General features: G+C 45.7%; 1 protein-coding gene across 4 annotated transcripts in view; it reads right to left on the bottom strand.

Annotated features, from left to right (window-relative positions):
* The window catches only part of SHROOM3 (shroom family member 3), a 268939-nt gene that overhangs the window by 91399 nt on the left and 154224 nt on the right, over positions 1–23316 (bottom strand). Inside the window, exon 1 of one of the 4 annotated variants that reach the window (XM_067557047.1) lies at positions 1364–3087. The exons of the other annotated variants lie outside the window; for them this stretch is intronic. Within the exon in view, the coding sequence (XP_067413148.1) occupies positions 1364–1422 (59 nt within the window). The 5' untranslated portion in view covers positions 1423–3087. Of the gene's footprint in view, positions 1–1363; positions 3088–23316 lie in introns of those variants that run through there. 4 annotated transcript variants of the gene reach the window in all.

The following is a 23316-nucleotide window of genomic DNA, read 5'->3' as shown; positions in this document are numbered from 1 at the left end:
CCTGAGTTTGTTTGTCTGTGTGTGGTACCGGGAGGGTTGAGTTCAGAATTGCCAGGGGCTAGGTGGGTGCGCAGAGCTGCCAAGTCTAGCTCACGTGACAGGAGATTCCTTCCTTCAGAATTAACCTCAAGGGACTTTTAGAAGTCTCATCACCTTGTGATGAAAGGTTTTGCCAAGTGTCTTTCAACAAGCCCTTTAAAATCTCACTTAGTTCGTATCTCCCTTATTCCAGCTGTCACAGGGGAACCGACCCAGCAGAGGGAGAGCCTTGCCTTATCTCATCTCTCAATTACACGTGCCGCATCGAAACCCTGGATGCCACTAGCTAGGGTGAAGTTAGTTGTGCCATGTTAGCACACAGTGAAGGGCTTGTTAATTTCATCCACTAATACATGTGAAACAAATTACATTAGTTTGCAGTGGAATGGGGGAGAAAAACACAAGGGGAACAATTTTTCACTTGACATGTAAAGTAAATGTAAAAAATGAACTAGTTGGATCTGCATATGGTAGAGAAGAATTTAGGTCTAGATTTGGAGATAAAAGTGTGATTTGATGCCCATAAGTGGAGCCTGATACTTAAACACCCAACATGATTTTATGTTATGAAATCCTCATCAGATTTAATAATAAACCTAATAACAGAAGCATATTTCAATCATTCCCCCACCCCCCCATACTTTTGTTGGAACAAACCAATCCAGCTAACATTGGGCGACTATGGCATCATTTCCAGAAGAATGTATGTTCCATCTTGTTGCCTAGTGGGGCTGTGACTTGATGGACTGTCTGGCTGAAAGATCCCTCTCTAACTACTGCCAGTTATCCCACCATTTCACCCTAGGTTTCAGTGATTTACACAAGCTCATGCTTGGAAGAACCACCAAAACCCCAACAGCCACAAGAACAACAGTAAGAGCAGGAAATTGCAAAAGGTCTGGATGGAACCCCTGGACTCTCAGCACAACATATTGTCTACAGTGCAAGTAAACATTTCAGTGCAATCCTTCCCCAACACAACAAAGGAACAAGGCGAAAAGAGATTTTTTAAAAAAGAAAAGAAAACAACACCCCAACAATATTCTGGCAGAAAATTGCCTTCTTCAGACACCCAGGAGAGAAAAAGCCTTTTGCTGTAAACAGTGACACTAATCTATCAGTCCTGGCATGAAGTGCCTGAGAACCTGTGTGCAGGTTCAGAACAGACCCTTCTGCTTGAATTTCCAATAGAAACCTACAGTGTGCCTTTTAAAAGAAACACTCACTCACTAACCCTAGATCATGAGACTCTCTCTAATACTGTCCTCTGTGCCCCCTTCTGCCAACTGTAAACCTTGCACACACGCACAGTTAACTCACAGACCTTGGTGCTGGTGTCCAACAGGCCAGGATCTTCAAAACTGGGTGCAGGTTTGAGTGCATAGTGAGCTGTATAAGGAGTCCGGACACTAGTGACGTGCACCTTTACCATTAATGTTATAGTTTCCAACAAAGAGGTGAAGCTGCACTCAAGAAGGAAATCCCAGAGGGAGGGAGCCGTAGAGTCAGTCTTGCTCACACCTTGAACCAACAGACACTAACACGGACAAAGCTCCTCTTCCTAACAACCTACAGCTGCTTTCTTGCTCCATACCTGCTCTGCAGTAATAGCCATTGCTGCAGGCATTGAAGTGATGATGACACTTGAGCAAAAGAGGACAGAGTGACTAAAGGGGTGGGGGAAATACAAGGCATTTATAAATGATGCCCTCATTCGTTTTTACCTTTTTCAGATGGTGCCTTTGTTACTTAGAAGTCCACTGTATTTTCCCCTCCCCGTTTCAGCCACCTCTCTTGCTTATGCCTGCAGAAATTTGTTAGTCTTTAAGGTGCTACAGGATTCTCATTGGTTTGACTAATACACCACCTCTCTGGATCACTTGCTTATGTATCAGCTTTTACAGATGGGCACAGAGAAATTAAGATCAAGATTTTCAAAATCCCTATTTTAGGTGCTTAACTAAATGGCTCGATTATCAGAAGTGCCGCATATCCAACAGATCTCATTGACCTCAGTGGGAGCTGCTGGGTGGCGAGGAGTTTTGAAAATCCACCCACTGATTTAGGAGCCTGAACTTTAGGTTCCTATTTTTGAAAAATCTGAAGTCACACACCAAATCAGCAGCAGAACGGGAAAGAAAACTTAGTTTTTTTACTCCCAATTGCCTTCCCTAGACAACACTCCCTGCCCATTCTTGTTTCACTTGCACCGTCCATTTACTGAATTTAACAGGCTCTTGATGCAAGGGGATATATCTTTCCACCACACCAGCAACAGGAGAACATCCCACACACAGTTTAATTAATGAGGTGCCTAAACCTTCTTAAATCAAAACACTTTCTCTCAAGCACACAGACCAATGCTGTGTTGCCTTCCTTTGATCTCCACGTTACTCAGGCAACTTCCCACTGTGCTGCCTTCAGAGCTTGTTTTTGATACCTAAATTCTCCAGACATCATTAAAAATGTACCACCGTACAACAGGAGGCATCAGCAGCAAGTGAGGTCCTGCTAATCCAATCCAAAAGTAATATCTGCCCACACTATAGCTATAAGCAGAGCTGGGACCGAATCACAAGTCTCATGCTGGAGAAGAAAATGTTTTTAATTACATTGCTGGTGCCACTCTGTCAATTACCCCTCCCTGCACATAATGGGCATCTGTGTTGCTGCCACTATTGAAAGCACAGTTGTACCCTGGATTAAATATAATTGGGGATGCCAACCAATTATTAAACATATTTCACAACAAGATGGCTTGCTGGCTTTGCTCTCGTTGAATAGTGATAGCCTTAAAGACTTCTCCTTAGTATTTGCTTCAGTCGGGTTAGCATCATCCATTCATGTACTTGAAAGACAGTCTATTCCACTGAGCAACACTTTGTTAAATTCTGATTGAACAAAGGGACATGACAAGGCAGAAATGATGGGTATTAATTCATACCTTGCACATCCTGCAGAGACCTTGTTGACAAGACACTGACATTGGAAATTTAACATACTGATTGGGCCCTAGAGCGTGAATGATACTACAATTGTTGAGTGCCTTTAAAGTTTGGTTCTTGGTAGGCTGAGACACATGATATAGCTCCAGAGTGATGGGCTGCTATTAAAACAAGTAGATAAGATGATTTTTAAAAGAATAATGGGGAGTATTTTGAAAAGTGCTCAGCATTGATTTAACATTGATCCCAGATGAAGTTAATGGTAAAACTCTCCTTGATTTCATTGGAAGTAGAGGTCAGCCAATGCTGAGCATTTTCTGAAAATGGGGCCCTATGTTGTTAATTAAGTTCATGAAACCATAATTTCAAATATAGCAGAAAAACACAATCGTCAAATAAGTGGCTATGTTAAACCTAATTATGCTGTTACAAATGCAGATAGGCTCTTGAATCATATGACACGATGAAAGACATGTGGACTCCAAGGAACCAAATAAAAACTCGACTATCAGCAAACGAAGCAACCGCAGAAGTGTGCTCTAATGAGAGAGGAAAGTCAGCAGAGTATTTAAAGGCAATATAACCTCCTTTTATTACCATATAAAACTGCTGAGCAGGGCCCACAACATTTTGACCTACCAATTATCTTGTACATTGAGAACATTGGTTGGTCCCAATTCAAAGAATTTTACATGGTAATAAAATGAGACTATGATCCCTTTAAATGCTGTGGAATTTTCTTAGCGTATGATGCCTTCACTGCATTATCTGATAAAGGACTAGTGTGTATTTGTACAGCACCTAACACAGGGAGTCTTGATCTTGTCTTTGGGTGAAACCACAGGACAAATAAATAATAAAATAATAATAATGTAGACTGCTTTTGAAACAATATAGTTGAGTTTGTGCACCACAGCTTATCCATGTTCTAGCCTGTAAGCACCAGACTGGCAGGACATGGTGATTAACATCTTGTTCAATATGTCACATCATATTTGAAACTGTTTTATAGCCTTCCAATGTGCATACAGTAAGATCAGAGACCAGGATTTTCAACCTTTTTTAGAAACTTTACCCCTACGGTCTCAAGGTTTCACCTGAAGTACCCCTTCATGGTTTTCCCACCTGGCTCCAGTGGCAAACTCTGGATCTCTGGTGCCCGAGGGCCAAGCCTGCATTTGGACCCCCCCCCCCCCCAGGCCTCACATGCCCCCCCCCCTCGCAGCACAGGAGGGGTCCCAGGGTCCCACAAGATGGAGCCACCCCCCCACTGCCTTGGGGAGAGGGGGGGTCTGTATCTGTGGGAGAGGGGGCTCTGTACCTGCAGGGGAGGAGGAGAACATGCTGCTTACCTCCTCCTGCGTGAGGTGTCGGCGCCCGGCTCCCCCCCCCCCCCCGGCACTTACCTGCAGCCCGGTGCTGGCTCGGATGGGGTGGCCTCACCCCCAGTCTGGGGAGGGGAGCGCCCAGCTGGCCCTTCATGACGTGCAGCAGGGACAAGTGGTGCAGGAGGCTCCCAGCTGTGCGTCGTGAAGTGCCAGCCCAGAGACCCCAGCAGGCCAGTGCCCAGGGGCACCCTCAGTACCCGACTGTCTGCCTCCCGCCCGGTCCAGCGCACAGCCAAGAGGCAGGCTGCAGCCGCCCGCCTCCCCCTGTGTCTGGAGCGGGGCTCCCCAAAGCACAGGGCCCAGGGAAGTCACCCCAATCCTCTTGTGTATCCCCTATGATACTCTGAAGTAGCCCCAGGGGTACGTGTACCCCTGGTTGAAAACCTCTGCCACAGACTATTATACATTCTAAATCGATGGGGAAGCTGGGAGAGCAACCAAGCTGTCTGAGTAGCTAAAACACAGGCCAGTAATTCTCTATCAATACCATATGGCTATCAAAAGAAGTTGAATTATCCTGAAAATATTCCATACACTTATGTTTTTTATTCCACTTATATTAAAACAAGACCATCTTCAGTGCAGGACAGAGCATTGCCTGGGGATTAGCAACCAGCCAGATTTAACAGATTTGGGGCCATCAGCTACTCTCAGCAGGTCATTAATCCCTCACAAAATGCCTTTCACCTTGATCATTGGACTTGAGGATCTGGAGGGCGTCACCGTGAAAACTGATTATCTTTGAGGGTTTCACCAAAGGCTCAGAATCAAAGCTGGGGAGGAAACGCAAAGTATGCAGCTTTTGATTCTAGAGAAACTTCAGTCTTCGGAGAAAGGGAATTTCAGGAAGCAAAGGACTATTTTAGTAACACTTCGAATTACCACGTGTTCCTACTAACTGAATCCCTCATGCAGTTTTCTTGGATGCTGCACATAAAAGAGCTTCTTCTCCCACCCCCAGTCATCATGCAGGGAACTCCCATTTATTATGGTGAGAATTAATTTCATAACCTTCTCTTGTGCCAGAGTTAGAGAGTAAGAGCCTGATCCTTCAGACCCTGACTCATATGAATAGTTCTTGCTTCCTCCAGTGCCCTAGACCCCTGAATGAGGAATGAACTCACCAGCTTCTGCTGTGTGATTCCATGTGACAGGGAGAGGTGCTTACGGCTGACTCAGCACTCTGCACACTTTGCAAGGGTCCCCACAGGGGCCAGTGTGAGGAGATAATTGGCTAAAAGCTGGATAAAGTTGGCAAGGTGATGCTGCACCTCAGCTGGGGCCAGTTAAAAACCAGATCAGAAGAGAAGAGTAGGGGTGGTTGGAAGGATGGGGCAGAGAAGCCCAGATTCTTGTGTCTGAGGAGAAGGTAAAAACCCTTATGCTGTAGAAGACAAGCACCTGTATAGCATATTGTAAATAAAGCACATGGTATTGAACCTATGCAGAAGTGTGTGAGGAATGTTTGCAGTCAGGACTCAAGAATCAGGTTAATCCACCCTCCGATATCCCAGTTCAGGAAAATACTTAAGCATGTGCTTAACTTTAAGCATGTCCTTAAGTCCTGTGCACATGCTTAGCTTTAAGTATGGCCTGAAGTCCATTTTAATGGGAGGGTTACAGTTAAGTAAGTGCTTATGTGCTTTCCTGAGTAGGGATGAGTTTCCCCCTCAATCAGGGCCTTCCCAAGGAGTGAGTACATTGTTTAGTAGCTCCACAAACCATAACAAGCTGGAAAACCAAATCTACCAGTCTACAGGAAAATCAAATGTTTGCTCTGGGGTGCCCGGGCGGGAGAGAGACTTTCTTCTAGCTGCAGAGCCCTAATCCTGAACCAAGAATTTGTTCTTCAGCAGTTGAGAAAACAATTGTATTTTCTCCTTCCAGAACCAACTGCTCCGTGTGCTAGACTGTGTATTGAATTTAATCTTAGGCATGGCAGCATCATATGGACAGTTTATTCAGCATTCTTGAGTGGAAACGATGCCCAGTGCTCAGGTCGCAGGTACATGCTGGTTCTACAGCATGCCTACACTCACCTGTTCAGCTGGCACGCCAGCTTCCTGCCCACATGTGGGGTATGATACAGGCGGTAGCCAGATATGTTGTTTTCTTTTTTAAAAGGCTTCCCTGAAGAACAAAGAAAGTGAAGTAATCTCTGAAAGAAGAGCGTCCTAGTGGCAAGCCATTCCATACTTCATTATAAGTAATGATAGCTACCTACGTTTGTAGCTACTATATCCTCATGTGAAACTTCTCCCCAGCACCTCTCTGCATAGCAGGGCTGGGCCAGTCGCACATGTAGAGACAAAGATAAATGTATCTTGTTTAACCAGCAACAGTGCAGGTCTCTCTGAATTCATCCTCTCTCTGAAGTTTTGTTGTAATAGACATCGAAGTCTCACAATGCCACAACTTAGCACTTCCACCCACACATTAGTTAATGCAAATTCTGGACAAATTGCTGGGGTCTCCTTATGGAGGAAGCCAGAGCAGACGCCAGAGATCACGTGCCATCCATGCAGGTAGGGAGGACTGGGACCAAGAATACAGAGAAATGACTCAGTCAGCCATCGTATATAGAGAAATATTTCCCGGCGAACCAACAAAGCTCCAGCTCCCTGGCTTTTCATTCTTCTCCAGACACATTGTGCTCTTTCTAGCTTAGAAGCATTCACATTCTCCTCCTCCCAGTCAAGCTGGGATCCTGACAAATGCTCTCCAGGCTTTCAAATACTCAAACACAAAAGAGAGGAGTATACTAAAAAGAAACAGCAAATATTGATTTAGCAGTTGAAGTCAGAGTTTGCGTAAATGACAAGAGGGAACAAGAACTACCCAATATTACACTGATATCTAAACAGTGGCATTCAGGAACCAGAACTCCATCACCTGTCAATTCAAAAAGGACATATAATTGCTCTTAATAATGGACATGTCCTGTTCTGGTAGCTTTCCTGTGTCTCCCAAGCCCTATTAACATTTTAAAATATTCTAATGCAGGGAGGATATTCCAAGTTACCTCCCATTGCCATAAAATGTTTTTTATTTTCCAAGTAAGCTGAAAACATCAGTCAACTTGTCAGGTATCCAGAAAACAACTTCTATGGCCCTGATTCAGCAAAGCACTTACTTACATTGGTGCTTAAGTGACTGCATTTGTTTTGCCAAACAAGTTTGTTTTCTGCAGACAATTTTGATTTTTCATCAAAAAAATGAATTCCCAAACCCCATTATATTCCAATTTAGAAATGCTGCCATAATACCCTATGGGAGGTACAATACCCTGTTGTTCTGATACCTTATCTCCTCATTCCCTTCTATGAGCTGACTCCTCAGCCAGACTACATCGCTCCTGATGCACTGCCTTTCTCTCGGGTTGCAGTTGTGCTAGAGGCATAGAATGTTTAACAGAATAATAATGGGAGTGTTAAATATAAGCTCTCCTGCCTAGATCCTCAGACTTCCACTGAAAATCAGTGGGAGTTAGGAGCTTAAATATCTTAGAGAAGCTGGGCATGAGTGCCGTAATAAGGAGAATCACCCACGCCAGCATTTATGGTTGTTCAAACCTGGGGCTGGGGTTCAGAGCCTGCATTTTGTTTGTTAAAGAAATGGGGCTGCTGCAAAATTTGGATCTGGGACCAAATGTGTTCCCAAGATCAAGGGTGATGTTTATACCCAGTGATACTCTTAGGAACAGGGCAGGGGCCAGGGGAGGGGGGAATCCTCAGATGGTATAAATCAGCATAGCTCCAGTTAAGTCAATAGCCCTATGCCACTTTACACCAACTGAGGAATGAGAAAAATCCATATGAAAATGCTTGGGGCAAAGTGGAGCTTTGAAATCCAAATTTAAGTCCTTATTAAATGCTGGATACCCAGGGCCTAATTCTCTTCCCACTCACTCCAGTTTAATGATAGTATAAATTAACTAACTAAATTAACTAAAATCAACTCACTTCACCTGTGTAAATGAGAGCAGAATCAGGCTCCAAAATGATTGGTCAGGAGCAGTTAGCAAACCCTCTCTGTTGATCTCTGTAAAGTCCTGAACCACCAATTGTGCACAAGACATTTGTTTTAAAAAAGTAAATAAACCAGCATGAAGAGGGGAAAAAAAACCATGCAGTCAGTTCCCTGCTATTAACTGTATTTTCTCAAATCAATTTATGGGTTTTTTAACAGTTCAAAACACTGTGTCGTTTGATGCATTGGTTTAGTCTCCAGTGAATAATCAGAGTCTTTTACAAGAATGGCAAACACTCCACTATTATATTAGTCTAACCTGAGTGGTGATAACCCCGATCTCTGACAGTTTGATGGCAGTTATAAATACATAGCTGTTTTCTTGGAGAGGGGGCGAAACAAGCTTGTAACATACCATTTTGTTCGGCTGGTGTCTTACCCTCCTCACTATATTTTCCATGTACCCTTCAAAACCCAATCAACACAACCCCACAGTGCGAAAGGTGCAGAAGGTGACTTTTTGACACTTTTCAGGGATTGCCATCACTGGGAATTCTCATGCCTCCCCCCACCCTTGGTAACCTTCATAACAAAACAATGCTGAATGCCTTCAGAAATGAATCAGGCCTAGAGCAAATGTTGCTCGTGTTTTATCACCTGGGAAACTCAGAAACTTTCTGAGAATTAAATTATGGGAGTAAAGCAGGCAGCTGGGTAAGTAAGCCAGGGAGCTCTAACGCACTGTCTCTCACAGACAACAAGGCCTCAGTGTCAAAGCAACAAGACCAAGGGCATACACAGAGCCGAGAAGAAAGCCTCTATAAAAACCTACAGAACACTGGTTACAAATAGGTGGTGGAATGCTAAAGAAAGAGATACAGAGAGAGAACAAGCAGCAAGAAACAGACATGCCTGGAATATTTTGCTTTCAAGCTGGCATAAAGAATTTAAGGAATTAAGAGGGTTTTCTTTTTTTCCTCCTCAGCAGAAACATGAAAGCTTTAATGATTACTCATACCGATGGAACAGAAATACTAGATTGTCTCTTTCTAGGGCATTCTGCTATATCTAAATTACTTGCAACTTTAGAATAATTTGGTTTTATGCTGCTGCTGTTCTCAGCAAATGAGAGAGTGAATACACTGGTGTTAGTGGTTTTAACTAGAGCTAGGCGGGTGATGGATTTTTTGGTTCACTGGCAATTGTAAATAACTGAGAAACAAATTGTTTCATGTTGAACGAAAAAGACTTATTTTTCAGAATTTTTGACAAACCCAAAAGTTGAAAAAAAAAATTGTTTCAGGGCTGAATAAAATGTTTAGTGCAGCCTGAAACAAAATTTATTTCTTTCAAGTTTGAGCTTTTTAAAATGTTTTTTCATTGTTTTTTTCCATAACATTGAAGGTACTTTCAAAACTGTCATTTTGAAAATCCAAACAATCCATAAGTTTCATTTTGAAAATGATGAAACATTTCAATGTTCTCAGAATTTTTCATTTTTGTTCGGGTTTCTCGGCAGGGACAATTTTTGACAAAACCCACACAAATTCACAAAACATTTCATAGCTGCAGATTCCGCATTTTTCACTGAAAAAAGGGTTTGGCTGAAAATTTTCCCCCAGCTCCAATTTTAACCCCTTTTGATATTCTTATATTACATAGTTTGAGGATTTCAGAAGGGCTAGAACTGAACTAAGTAGTGAAATTTACCTCATCCATTTCAACATTCTTCTGGGTTATAGAAGGAGTAACATGACCCCTGCACACTTGGAATAGTCTCTGCCATCTCTTCAGAAAATTACCTCCTTCTCCTCTCCAAGAGCTCCAGCCTGAAAGTGCTGAGCACAGGCCCCAGTTCAGCAAAGCCCTTAGACACCCAAGTAGTCCTGTGAATTTCAGTGCAGCTACTCACATATTTAAAGTCAGTCACGTCCTTAAGCACTTTACTGGATAGAGCCAGATTGCTCCCAGCACTTTACAGAATCAAGCCCCAAATCACCCCTCAACACATGCTTCTTCTATACGGGTTCACAGCAGTGCCCCATACACTAAGCATGTCTGAAATGATTGGTCTTGTGTTTGCACTACATTATGAACTCCTTGGTGCAGGGAACACGTCTCTGTTTGTGCAGCACCAAGCACGCTCTCTGCAATCAGCAAATACAACGAATGAAACACTCGCTTGAACCAAAAACCAGTGGGGAAGGTCAGATCCAGACCTAGATCCAAACTGTGCATCTCAAGCCTGTTTCTAAGGACGTGTGGGTAAAAAAAACGTCAAGACTAGTTCAGGCCTGAGAGTGATAGAGGCTTCTGAGTCTTCACAGCTCACACTGACACTGGTGAGACTTGCAATGCCAAGTCCCACCTTGCAGGGTACAACCCACAATGAATACAGTCATCTCTAGTTCTTCAAGACACCTTAGCCCAGCTCCCAAAGAAAATCCCACTCCCCAACCCCCTTTTTCAGTTCATAAAGTATAAAATAATTCTGAATTTACACCTTACGTGGCCCTAAGCAGAGCATCTTCAGCCCATCCCACACACACAGCTGACCTCCCTGCTTTCCACAGGAGGGTCGGGGGCGACAGTGGAGAGAGGGACTGGCCGGCCCAGCTCCACACAGGGAGGTGGGGGAGGACTGGGGCGACCAGCTCGGCCTGCTCCAGGCAGGGGGCATATGCTCACCCCTGGGCTCCAGCTTCCAGCCTAGCCAGGGGGCATCGCCTCAGAGGGACGAGGAAGAGCAGGGCAGCGGGGGCCCAGAAAAGAGGAGGAGGAGCAGGGGGTGGGACCAGAGTTCTGGCACTCGTGTGGGGCCCCCAAATTGGCCAGGGCCCCTGGGTCCGTTGGCCCGTGCAGTAATCCGCCACTGTTTACGCACTCTAGGCACGTGCCTACTGTGCCTAATTGGAAATCTGGATAGATGATGCCAGAGGCTAAAGATGTTTAAAGACCATCAGGTGAAAGAGCTGCAGTAGCAAGTTAAAGTACTCCTTGCTGGGCAATATTATTGTAGTTCTCAGTGGTACAGACAAATGCTTTGTGCTAGTCGGCCTCTCTCCAGGAAATATAGTTGTTCCAAACAAACTACACGAGTCAGATTCAGCCCTCACTTCTGTCCACACAACTGCACTTGTTTCAGTGGCACTCCATGAATGTGACTGAGAGCAAAGAGCGACTTTACATCAGCAAAGGAGACTGCAGAGATCCCTATCGTTTCATGCAACATATCACATATGCATAGCATCTAAAGCAGCTCACCCTGCTGTTCTTGGGCCCTCTAGCAATCTGGGCTCTAGGCAGGAACCAAGTTTCCCAGGATCCCCAAACCAGGCTGCCAAATAATGGAGCTGACAAACCGGCTTAGAAAGGTTGTGTTTCCAATTTGGCAAAGAGACAAGACCACCTCTGCCCTCAGGAGTTAGTCCTGTGCCTGCTGTTCAGGGACCAGACATTCCCCGACAGCTTGGTACTGCTGAAATACCAGGAGATACAGAGTGGATAGTCCACGCAGGGTAAGGGCATGGCCGGAATCCCACCGCACTGTTATGCCAGCCAGCGCCAGGGAAGCACATCAGACCTTTCCTAAAGGGTAAGGAAAGGCAACCAGTGACTGTGCTTCCTGCCGAACTCCTGAAGATCTACACTTCTTCCTCTCCTGCAGAAGCAGGATGCCTTTATCCACTGCTGCTTGACTGCTCCACCTCTCTCCAGCTGTCTCTAGGACATTCAAACAGCAACTGGTCAAGAGGTCTGTCACTGATCTCAGATAACACCTTCCCACGCTCTTCCCTGAGAAAAGCTCATGCAGCAGGGCCACTGGACAATAAAATGATGCTGTGACGCCACCCCCAAAAGCTAACTGCTCAGAGTGAATGCCAGCAAGGAAATGGAAAAGCAGCAAATCAGCTACTTGGAAGGGCCAGAGAAGGGCTTGGAGGGGAGTCATTGTCATTAATAAGATAGGATCACGCAGGGTTCTTAGGTGGCATACAGCAGCCAATGCCCTCTCAGTCCTGCTTTTAAAAAATAGGCCATTTGTTAACTTTAATAACCACACGTGCAGAGGGCAATTCAGATGAAAGGTGTGTGCCTCTGAGGGTCCTTAGAGAAGAAATGATAACTTTGCAAATTAAAGCGAGTTCCTTTCATCTGTACTTGAATGCAGTTAAAAAATAATACTTCTTCTCTAGCACTTTGCATCAGTAGATCTCAAAGCCCTTTACAAAGAAGGTAAGTATCATCAACCCAATTTTACAGATGAGGAAACTGAAGGACAGAAGCAAAATGACCTGCTCCAGGTCACAACCTGCCCCTGCCCAGGTCACAAAATGACCTGCCCCTGCCCCAACACAGCTGGGAGTAGAAAATAGGTCTCAAGTCTCTGTCCCAGAGGGCCATGACTGGACCAATTTTTGTCTGGGCCAAACCTGAGTGACACTGCAACCCCACATGCTAGGTGGCAACGTCACTCATTCACATTTGGAGGGGGTGGGCATATGAGGATTTGACGAAGGGTGGGGAATCTAAGCGCCCTCCCCCCCTCCACGCACTTTAAATGGTGCTCCCCAGCGCCGGCTGGGTGATGAATGGTTTCTAGCAAAGGCAAGCCGCAGTGATTAGTAACATCATCTTGGGAAGTTAGAGCAGCGTGGTTAAATATTTTTGCCACTAACATCAATTTTCAGAATGGCTCTCGGGAACAGCTGTCATCATTGCACGATCCCTTTGCTGGGAACAGTCCCCAGGAGAAACTGCCGTCTCCCTGTCACTCCATAGCAGGAGGCCTGGTCTGTTCCACTGTCCAAAACAGAGGCAGGCCAACAGCATTTCCTAAAATGGCTGAAGCTATTGTTTGTACTGAAGTAGCATCTAGAGGCCTAACTGAGATGGGGGCCCCATTGTGTGAGGTGCTCTACAAATATATAGGCAGAGACGGTTCCTGCCCTGAGGAGAGCACAATCTCAACAGACAAGACTGACTGTGTGGGTGGGAAACAGAAGTGACTTGCCCAAAGTCAATGGCAGAGCCAGGGATGGAACCCAGGTTGCCTGACTCCAGGCCAGTGCCTTGTGCACTAGACACTTTTACATGACTGTCCAGTTATTCAAAACTGGTTTTTCTCCAGTCGTGTCACCTTACTCTCTTTATTGCAGCTTTCGCAGGAAGGTAAGTTAATGATCATTAAACAAATCACTGCAGGTGCAGATCAGCCTCATGCCACCCACTCATTGATTGGTAAACTCGCCATGAATTTAATGTTTAAGGGTTGTAAAAACAGAGACGCAGGCAGCTCTGCAAGGGAGCTGCTCCCATTTGCTCTCTGCTGATAAGCTCCTTCAAAGCCAGCCTGTAACACCAAGTAGAATTTGTTTTGTTGTTCTGTTCTTCATTGTCTACGCGATAGCTACAAGCCACCCCCGGTTAGTCACTCAGCCCTTCTGTGCTGTGGAGTCTCAAGACTAAACTGGGAGGAACAATGAAACCCCTTTCACCCCAGAGCATGTAACAGGTCGGGGAAGGTCTAACAAACTGTCATCGGCAGGACAGCTCAATAAATCAGCCTTGGGACTGCAGCTAGAATTCACAGCACCCTGGAGGTACGTCCCGCTCCCTCCCCAGCCCCTCGGGAGGGCTCAAGGTTAGAGGTTCAAAAGAACGAACGAACACGAATGTGGTCAGGACTTAAAGGCTCAGCCCTGCCAGTCTCTACTCTACTTATTGTATGACTAGTCCCATTGAAGTCAAGAGGGGAGGGGTGGCCGTTAAACCTGCATAAGGATGACAAGAAGAGGCCTCATCAACAAAGATGTCCCCAACAGACACCTTGGTGTTTTCCAACCCCCAGCGTTTCTCCTGGTCTCCCAAGCCCAACCCAGGGTTCTTCCTTCTCCTTCCTCTGGTGTTCTTCCTTTGCAGGAAGTCAGGTGAGGAAGCCAGCAGGCAGCAGCACCCCCTCACTGATGAGAACAGCCCTTGACTGGCTGCCTTTCTGGCCCTGCTCCCCACTGTGGGCTCTCTCATGGTGGTCTCCATATGCTGTGTAATGAGGTCAGAGGTGCTCACTCAGTACCTTCCCCTTTGCATATAGCTGGTAAGAAAAGGCGGACTGCTGCCTCCACCCCACACTGGTGTCCCTCCCCATTCTAGCTCTGCACCCATAACTACAGTATCGCCTTCCCCACCTCCAGGTACGTTGGGAACACAGAGTCTCACCTGCTCCTGAACGCTGTACATAAAGGATGCACACGCTGTGCGCACATCATGAGAAATTATAGCCATATGGCATGGAGGTTGTAGCCCAGAGCTCTGACCCTGAAACGGGAGCTACGCAGGCAATTCTCTGCACCCGCACAGAATCCTAATTACTGCACCGGCGCTCTCCATCGTCTGCCTATGGGTCTAGCTGTCGGATCAAGACCTATACACTTGGAAACCTGAGCTGGGCAAATAATGCCAAAGAGCACTCAAACAACGCTTCAGAGTAAACCTGTGTTAAACATACAAAGGCCTGAAAAAAATCTTTATTCCCTTGATTAAAATACCAAGACAAATAGCCCCATTCACTTTAATGAGGAGGTTGGATGCCAAGAGCAGAAATGAGATTTACATTTCTCAAGGGATGCAAACTTGCAGAAATACCACAATAATCGAGAGAGACAGGAAGAAATGGAAATCTCACAAGCCTGTTCTCATGAGACTTGTAGCCCAACAGTGCAGATCCATCAGTTCAGAAGAGTATCTGAAATCCTGTTCAGTGTTGGGAACATTGTAAGGTTCACTCATTGACACTAGAGCACTCAGCAGTGTCTCCGTGAAGCACATGGACAAGACAGAGCAGAGTGTTGTTTGATCTTTCCTGTCAAAGCTTGTGTCTAACTCTCCCTCCACATTTAGTAATCTTCTGTGTTCCTATAAATATTAAATATGCAAAAATAAAGGCAATTCCTTAAAGCAAAAATAAATCCCCTGTTGCGCCTCCCTGTTTCTTTCTTTACCATAAACAGTCTTCTCCAGCTTGCATGCAAAAGGCACACAATTTTTTACTTTGTAGCAACGTGCCCACGCACCCATCCGCCCACCGCTGTAAAATAGTCTCCTGTCACTTGGATTATGATTTACTTTCAGCTTCAAAGTGGACAGGTAAACACAATGATATATGAAAAAGAATGTACAAAGCTGAATTCCAGCGGCATCTGCTCTTCAGCTGAAACACATTATGCACAACCGCAGACGACAAGAATCATTCTTCCCAAGTCAGGACTGAATGAACTTTAGATTATCATCACGCATCTTGCCTTTATGATCTTATTAAAAACTACACACACAGACAGGCAACCCTGACAGAAACAATGGATTTTTACACCTGGTCTGCACTTGACTTGATCACATTGTTTTGCCCATAACCCTTTTTAATGCATGCAGTCAGTATTTGCATACAGGCAAAGTAATAGTTAGGCATGGGAGAACCTCAGAAGGTTTGGCAGCTCAGTTCGGATTATAGAAAGCTTGTGACAAATCCTACATGCCTTACTCATGTGAATAGTTAAAGGGAGTCAGGAGAGCAAGATTTGGCTCCTACATCCTTCACCTTTTCTCTCAGACACTAGCAGAACCTTCACCAGCCTCATATTTCCATCCCCCTGTCACTGTCTTTTCTTTCTGACTCCCAGCAAATACCCTTACGCCTCCCTCCCTTTCCTTGTCCCTTAAACTATTCCCTCCTTCAAGAGCAAAATCCCCTAGGGAGGTGTAACACACTAGCTGGCCCATTTAGTGAAACAGGGCTGAGCGCCTCTGCTCCAGTCCAGGAGCGCCCCACTGGGCTAATTACGAGGGCGGGGCAGCATCTATGGGCCAGAAGAGGCCTGCTGAGAAGGGGCTGCTAGGGGAGTCAGAGTGGATGGTTTCAGTCAGGAAGAGCAGGGGATTAGAGCTGTCACAAAGAGAGGATGGTTCCTGGGAGGGGGCAGGGGCAGTGGCAGGGACAGCAGAACAAGGAGAGATGCCTGCTGGCTCTAAGCTGGAGAGCTAAAGCAGAGGCCTGGAGGAAGGGAAGCAGAGGGGTTAGCATCTCCATGCTGGAGAACTGGGTCCCAGAGGAACCATGAGAGATTCCCAGTGGTGAGCCTGTGTGAGATCCAGCTGGGAAGAGCAGGGTGATGTCCCAGAAGGAAGGGCTGGGGAGGCTGCCCAGGCAGAGGGACGGATGAGGACTGTTAAAGAGTGCTGGTAGAAGACACCAGGATGGTGGGAGCAGAGCTGGGTGTTTAAAGATTACGTACATGGACTTGATGTGGAGTATGTTGTGGGAATTTTGTGTTGGGTCCCTTGTAAATAAACTGTTGATGGAAGAAAGAATACGCTTGTACGGACTTACTGGCAACCCAATAGGGAAACTGGGGCAAGGGGCCACAAGCAGGGCTACCACAAGGGGGCAACCACTCATTTACAAGAGGGATCTCTCCTGGTGTGCTCTCTGTGGAGTTCTACTCTGCTGTTTTATTCAAATCCCACGGACTCCACTAGATCAGAGGCATCTTAGCATGTACTTGTTATTCCTCAGACCCATGGAAGCACCAGGATTCATGGCAGCTGAAGGCAGGAGCCAGCTTAGCAGAGATTCTGACTTTCAGAGCCCCTGAACTGGAGTTTAGCGTTTCAGCAGACGGAAAGCCCTACTGGAGGCAGGAACAATGTCATTCCTGGGTGTGCACGACTGTAGGGCCCACGCTTTGGGGGAGCTGGTACTTTCAAAAAACCTACAACTCACTGTACGACAGTAGCACCTACAAGTGCTCAAACCAAGACCAAGGCCCTCATTGTTCAAGGCACTGTACAAGCACATGGTAAGTAACTAGTTGCCCTGAAGAGGTAAGACAGACAAAGGGTGGGAAGCGAAACAGAGACAAAGGGAGGTGAAGTGACTTTCCCAAGATCCACGGCAGTGCTGGGAATAGCACGAGGTTTCCTGGGTCCCACTCCAGAGCCCTGCTAACTGAACCACGCTGTGGTTTTACCATGAATCCACCCTCCTTGCTTGAAATTGGGGGCCTGACCCTTGTCAGAAACAATAACCCCATCCACATGATCTACCATCCCCCTCCTCCAGATCCCAGTGACAAGCCATAGTCTGCCCCCACCCCAAATATGCCCCATGGGTTCCTGAAGTCTGCCTCAGGCCCCTGAAAATCTTAAAACACAGAGATGCCCTAAACCTTGAGCTAACTCTACATAGGGATGGAATGGGGGATAGGCCGTGCTGTTGTTAGCCAGGAAGGAGTTCCTTTTTTTGGTTTGAGATCTGCACTGAGGTCAGATCTCCGGCTGTACTTTTGCCAGCAGCAGTTTGTCTCTCCCCACCCATTTTATATGGCAATCGTTTGGGCTGGTGTTGCAGGACCATGCTCAAAGTACAAAGGCGTTCCTCAGAAAATTAAAGAGCCATCATTTTTAAAATTGCCACTTCGTACCAGCATCTTTCACCCAGGAATTTCAAAATGATTTGCAAACTATAATTATACCTCCCAATGGCCCCATGCGGGAGGTGTGATTACCCCCATTTCAGAGATGGGGAAACTGAGATGCACAAAGGTAAACACCTTGCCCAACATCACAGTGACTAAGTAGCAGAGCCAGAAATAAAACCAAGCAGCCGTGATTCCCCAACCCCTATGCTAACCCTTAGGAATACACTTTCCACTGCAAATGTTTCATGTTGGTAACAAATGAAAGATAAGGATGGGAAAACCACTTCCTGTCCAGAGGTTCTTAGCCCTGTTCCCAATCTGCCCACATTGTAGAATCCAGCACCGCAACAGGCCAGAGTCAGCCCCACTGTGGCAGTAGAGAGGCCCAGGGCTGAATGGGCATGGGGCCTTAACAACCCTAACAGCTCTTGGAAAGGGTTGAGTTGCATCGATAATGCAGGGTGAGGAAGCTTGCCCTGATGCAGCCAATACAGAGAGGGCTTCCGTCTGCAGGGTTGCTAATTTGGTTCCTTTTATGGGAAGCTGGATGGAAGCGGGGTCTACTTGTGACTGTGGGGCCTAGTTCCTCTGGGCGGAGTCCATTGGCTCCTCGGATTCCTTCTCAGAGCAGTGGGCTCAATCTGAGGTTCTCTGCTCAGTGTCCTCCTCTGGATCCCTTGTGCTGACCAACCCCTTGTTCCTCTTTCTGCTCTCTTTGTCCCCTGCAATAAAATTGATTCTTGGAGGAGGGGAGGTGGCTATTTGTTTTTATCTTGGGGTCTCCATCCCCCACCAAATAGGCTCACACTTTTTATGAGCTCCAAATTCACCCAATACTTTTTTGTTTGTTTTTAATTACAAAGGAAGAGCATATACCAGTATTTTCAAATTCGGGCACTTAAAAAGTTACTGACAGGCTCTTGGGCAGCCAGCGGGGGCGACGGCTGCCCAACAGTCCAGCTTCCTGAGCTGCTCAGCTTCCCGTCTCATGGGAAGCTGGAGTGCTAGGAGCTCAAGGAGCCTGAGAGACCAGGAAGTGAGGCAGCCAAGAGCCTGGAAACACTGACTCCTTGGCAGTCCACCTGATGGGGAGTCTTGGTTTCCTGGCAGTGCACTAAGCATGCTGCCAAGGACCCAGGGAGATGGGTGAACTCTTTCCATGAAGAGCGAGGCTGGAATTGACACATTCCCGCGGAACGTTTCGATTCGGAGCAGTCAGCATTTTCTGAGAGAAAATGAAGCCACTGGAAATTTTGTCTAAGCAATATTTGTAAATCTCCATCTGCAGATCAGTACACAGAGCGGATCCTCAGCAGGGGTAAACACACATATCCACTACAGTCAGAACCTGCTGCAACCATTCACATCAGGTGAAGAACTGGCTTATTGTGTATTCTTATTTTGTACAGCCACCTACGTGTTCTCTCTTTGCTTCTAGCCTATATACATATTAAGCAGAAACACCTAATGTTAAATAATTACAGCACTGTAACAACAAACACTTAGTGAACAATAGCTCATTATTAAAGGACACCTACAGGGTGGTTTAAGATCCTGAAATATTGGGCATGACAAGTAGACTACTCGGATTGTAATTATGAACTTTTATTTGAATGTTGTTGTTTGGGGAAAAGGCTTAGGGGGTTTTGTTGTTTAATGGTAAACGTTTGCTAAACAGTTTCACTAAGACGGCCAGGAAATCAGCACAGAGTGAAAGGTGGGGAAAATGGGTAGTGAATCCCCAGATTGGAATGGTGTTTGTCCTGTCTGTTTGTTTATTCTTGAATGTTCATGCAAATGGATTCTCTTAATGCAAATACCCAGCTCGGCACGTATACAAAGTTGCTTGTGCATGAATATAGGTGTTTGCAAAGGGCTCCATCTCACACCCAGTGAAATCAAAGGCAAAACACCCATTGGCTTCAATGGAGCAGAATCAGGCTTTATTTGTACAAAAACCCAACATTTCTTCATACAATTTCAAGCCAGGAACAGAAATATTGTCGGGTAGACTGAGCCTTTAGATGCAGCAATGGGACCCCTCTGCTCCCTGAAGAATTGTGTCTCGGAGAGTCCTAGTTCATTCCCTGATCCTCTCTTGGTCCCAGATGGTAGGAGGGGGAGTAATTTTCTGAAGTCCCGGAAAGGGTGATTCATCCTCCTTCTTCCCACCCACACACCTGGCTTGCTCCTCTGGCCAGCAATCAGGGGGAGACAGAGCCAAGTCCCCACCCCTCTCCTCTCCACTTCCACCCTGCCCACTTGCTCAGAAGGCATTGTATCCAGAGAGCAGAGGCTGTGCTCTACACCAGATCCAGGCATGAAATCCAGGTAGTCTGAGCAGGAGGGTGGGAACTTAACTGGGAGGACTTTATTCACCCTTCCTTAGTCAATTAAGACAAGGGCATAGCCCAACTTATATATATATATATACCTCCACCCAACATATACCTCCACCAACAGCCGGTCACAGCCAACAGCCGCAGCCTGTCATAGGTTTGTCCGAACCATCCCAAAGAACAAATAAACTCTTGAAATATCAACATCTGTTCACAGATAACAAGAGAAAGGTGGCTAAATCTATTGGATAAATTGTTCACTCTGAATAGGCTGCCCAGCACTAAGAGATTATGGACAAGATTTACTCAACATTTACGTCCAAGCTCATTCCACACATTTTAACTCCTCTAAGGAGACGCTACCATTCACCCTTCCAGATCAATTGTTAATTCTCTCCAGTTTACGTTGATGGCTGATAAACACTAAGACCTGAACTCATGAGTGTTTGTCTCTTTAGGGTGAAGGTCATTGACTCCCTCTGCTCCAGGGCTGAAGGGTTCTCACTCACCCTTGCCGTTAATAGGAGCAAGAAGACTGTGCCCTAAGAGAGCTCTTATCAGTAAGAGAAAATAAAAATGTTTAGAGGTTCCAATAAAGTATGGCTGAAGGTTTAATGGGTTGAAATGCAAGTCTGGGTCTTTTCAAGGCACTCCCATAGAAAAACAAAGTAAATGTTCAGACATGATTTTGTCTGGGGCTGCTGAATATGTCCTGCCTCATCAGCTTTACTAAAAGGAAGAGCCTCTTTTCCCCTTCCAGAAATGCAGCCCATCTGATAAGAATAACTTAAGCAAACAATAAGGTTTGAATTCCAGTTGGGCTAATTCATCACTGAGTCAAAACTCCTTCCAGTTAAATCATGGAAAGAGCATTTGCCGAGCCAGGGAGATCAGGCTAAGCAGCGTGGAATTCAAGAGCTGGGCTACGGAGAGAAATAAAGCATTGTGTCTGTGCCTTGCTTTTGTCTTCACTAGGGGAAAAGATGGGTATTTACCTCGTGTTAGCTAATGTGTGTTAACATCCTAGTGATGACAAGGCAGTTTGTAGTTTTCACATTAGTTAGCAGGCTGAGGTAAACCCTAGACTACACCATAGTGTTTACTTTGACCTGCTAATGCATGTGAAAACAACTGTCTTGTGTTCACTAAGATTTTAATATGTGCTAGTTACCTCATGGTGAGAAAACAGCTTTTTTCCTAATATGGATGCAAACTTAGTCCAATAGATGAATTTTCCCCCAACTTCTACACCCAGTTCATGATATGTGTGAAGCATATATTCTTGCTCCAGCCTCAAACTGAGACTCTCATGGTTAGCAGCTTTACCAAAGGGCAACACACTAGGCAACTAGTTTTAAGTGGATAAAGGGAAGCCTCCCACTTACCGAGCCAGCAGGTGCTGTGGTAGGATTTTCTAGGATGAAAATCCTGCTGTTTAATACATCACAGGAAACCTCAACCAACCCAGAACTTAGTGCTACCAAAGGATTTAGAGACATAGCTCAGAACTTACTTTTAGTTCCCACCATTTTATTTATTTATTTTTGCTACTGCCACCCATGTGCAGCACTACCTTCTGCCAACATTGATAAGGGGACTTGCCAGTTACATAGGTGGATATGTTTTGTGTCCCCTCATGAGTATGTTATAAACCAAGAAGCGACTACATTAAAAACTGCTAATAGGCCACAGGGTTTTCCTAGTGGCAGCACACTGTTGAGCTGCATGAAAGGTCTGAGTTGGATTTCTAAATTAATCTAGGGCCCTTTGGCTGGGAGTGCTGCTGAGGTGATACACACAGCCCTTTGGGGGAGACTTCATGTTGGCCTTCAACTATTCCCTCCAATCAAGCCAGGAACTGCATTGATGGGTGCCATGTTCTGCTCTTCTCATGTAGAAAAACAGATTAACCCAATTTGGATCCTCTGAGGGTCCTCAAAAGAGGGAAAACATGGAGGATCCCTGAAATATTCCCACTCCAAATTAAGAGTCACAGAAATGACAACATGGAAATTCTGCCCAACGGATGCCAATAGAATGGAACAGAAACTTGAGCATATGAGCAAATATCCAGAACCAGAGGAGAGGTGGTGGAGGCAAATAAAATAAGAAATAGTACAGATCATAAAAAGGTGCATAGACCAAAGTAAATCACCAGAAATTAATTCCCATGGTATACTGAAACCAGCTGCATTAGAAGGAAAAGGAAATTCTGCATATTCTGAAGCCTCCATTGTAAACTACTGCCAGTGACAAAATACCAGACTAAATGAACACTGGTCTCTTCAGGTAGGGTCATTTGTGTACTACTTACCCGCTCCAGGGTATTTTGTATCTTACTCTGTGGCAGTTATGTACATGCACAGAAGACATTCTTAGAAGCAGGTCCAAATGCAACAAGACAATCTCCAACAAACAACGTTACCACCAATTACAATCCACTTTGTTACCTATACCCACATTAATGGCATGGGGTGCCAGGAAACAGTCAGCTCCCTTCCTGAAAATGAAAGGACGATATCTAAAATAATCTTGTTTGTTTGTGTTTTGCTAAACAGCCGATGTGTCTTCAGTAGCCAGCATTTATACCATGAACTACAGCATAACCCCCAGGGGCCACGCTCACCCCTGGTGTAACTGTTGCCTTCAGTGAAGTGACACCCAAGATGCATTTGGCCCCATACATCTACACTGTGAAAACACAGGAAGGGATCCGAAATTCAAGCAAGGTGTTAGGATGTTTGCAAATGAGACATTCCTAGAATAGAACCTCCACAGAACGGGCCAGTTTATGGATCCCTCTTTTTCTGCTAGACCTCAGCGCAGAGGGCAGTGAGCAGTTCTTAGCTGCCAGTAGTCACCAGGGCTTTTCCCTGCTCCCAACATGCCTCCGATGTTAGGGGCTGCGAGAAAGGGGGCATAGGGGGTGCTATGCCTACTGTATGCTTCCTACACCAGTTCTACACCCTCCCATGTCCTCCACCTCCCAGTGTTTCAAACAAAACACTGACTCCTGCAAAAGGGACAGAGTGCTAAAAATATAATGTTCCCATCCTCTCTGAAATTCCATAAGGAAGCTGCTGCCAACCATTGCTACCGCCAAAGCCAGACAAAATCTGCAGAGTCACAGCTGGAAAACAGTGGCCTGCTGGAGCTGTTCACT

The sequence above is a fragment of the Emydura macquarii genome, unplaced genomic scaffold (genome assembly GCF_026122565.2).
Source record: "Emydura macquarii macquarii isolate MOO-44397 ecotype Brisbane River unplaced genomic scaffold, CSIRO-AGI_Emac_v2 contig_1790, whole genome shotgun sequence".
Classification (NCBI taxonomy): domain Eukaryota; kingdom Metazoa; phylum Chordata; order Testudines; family Chelidae; genus Emydura; species Emydura macquarii.
This window is presented reverse-complemented; position numbering and strand designations above follow the sequence as displayed.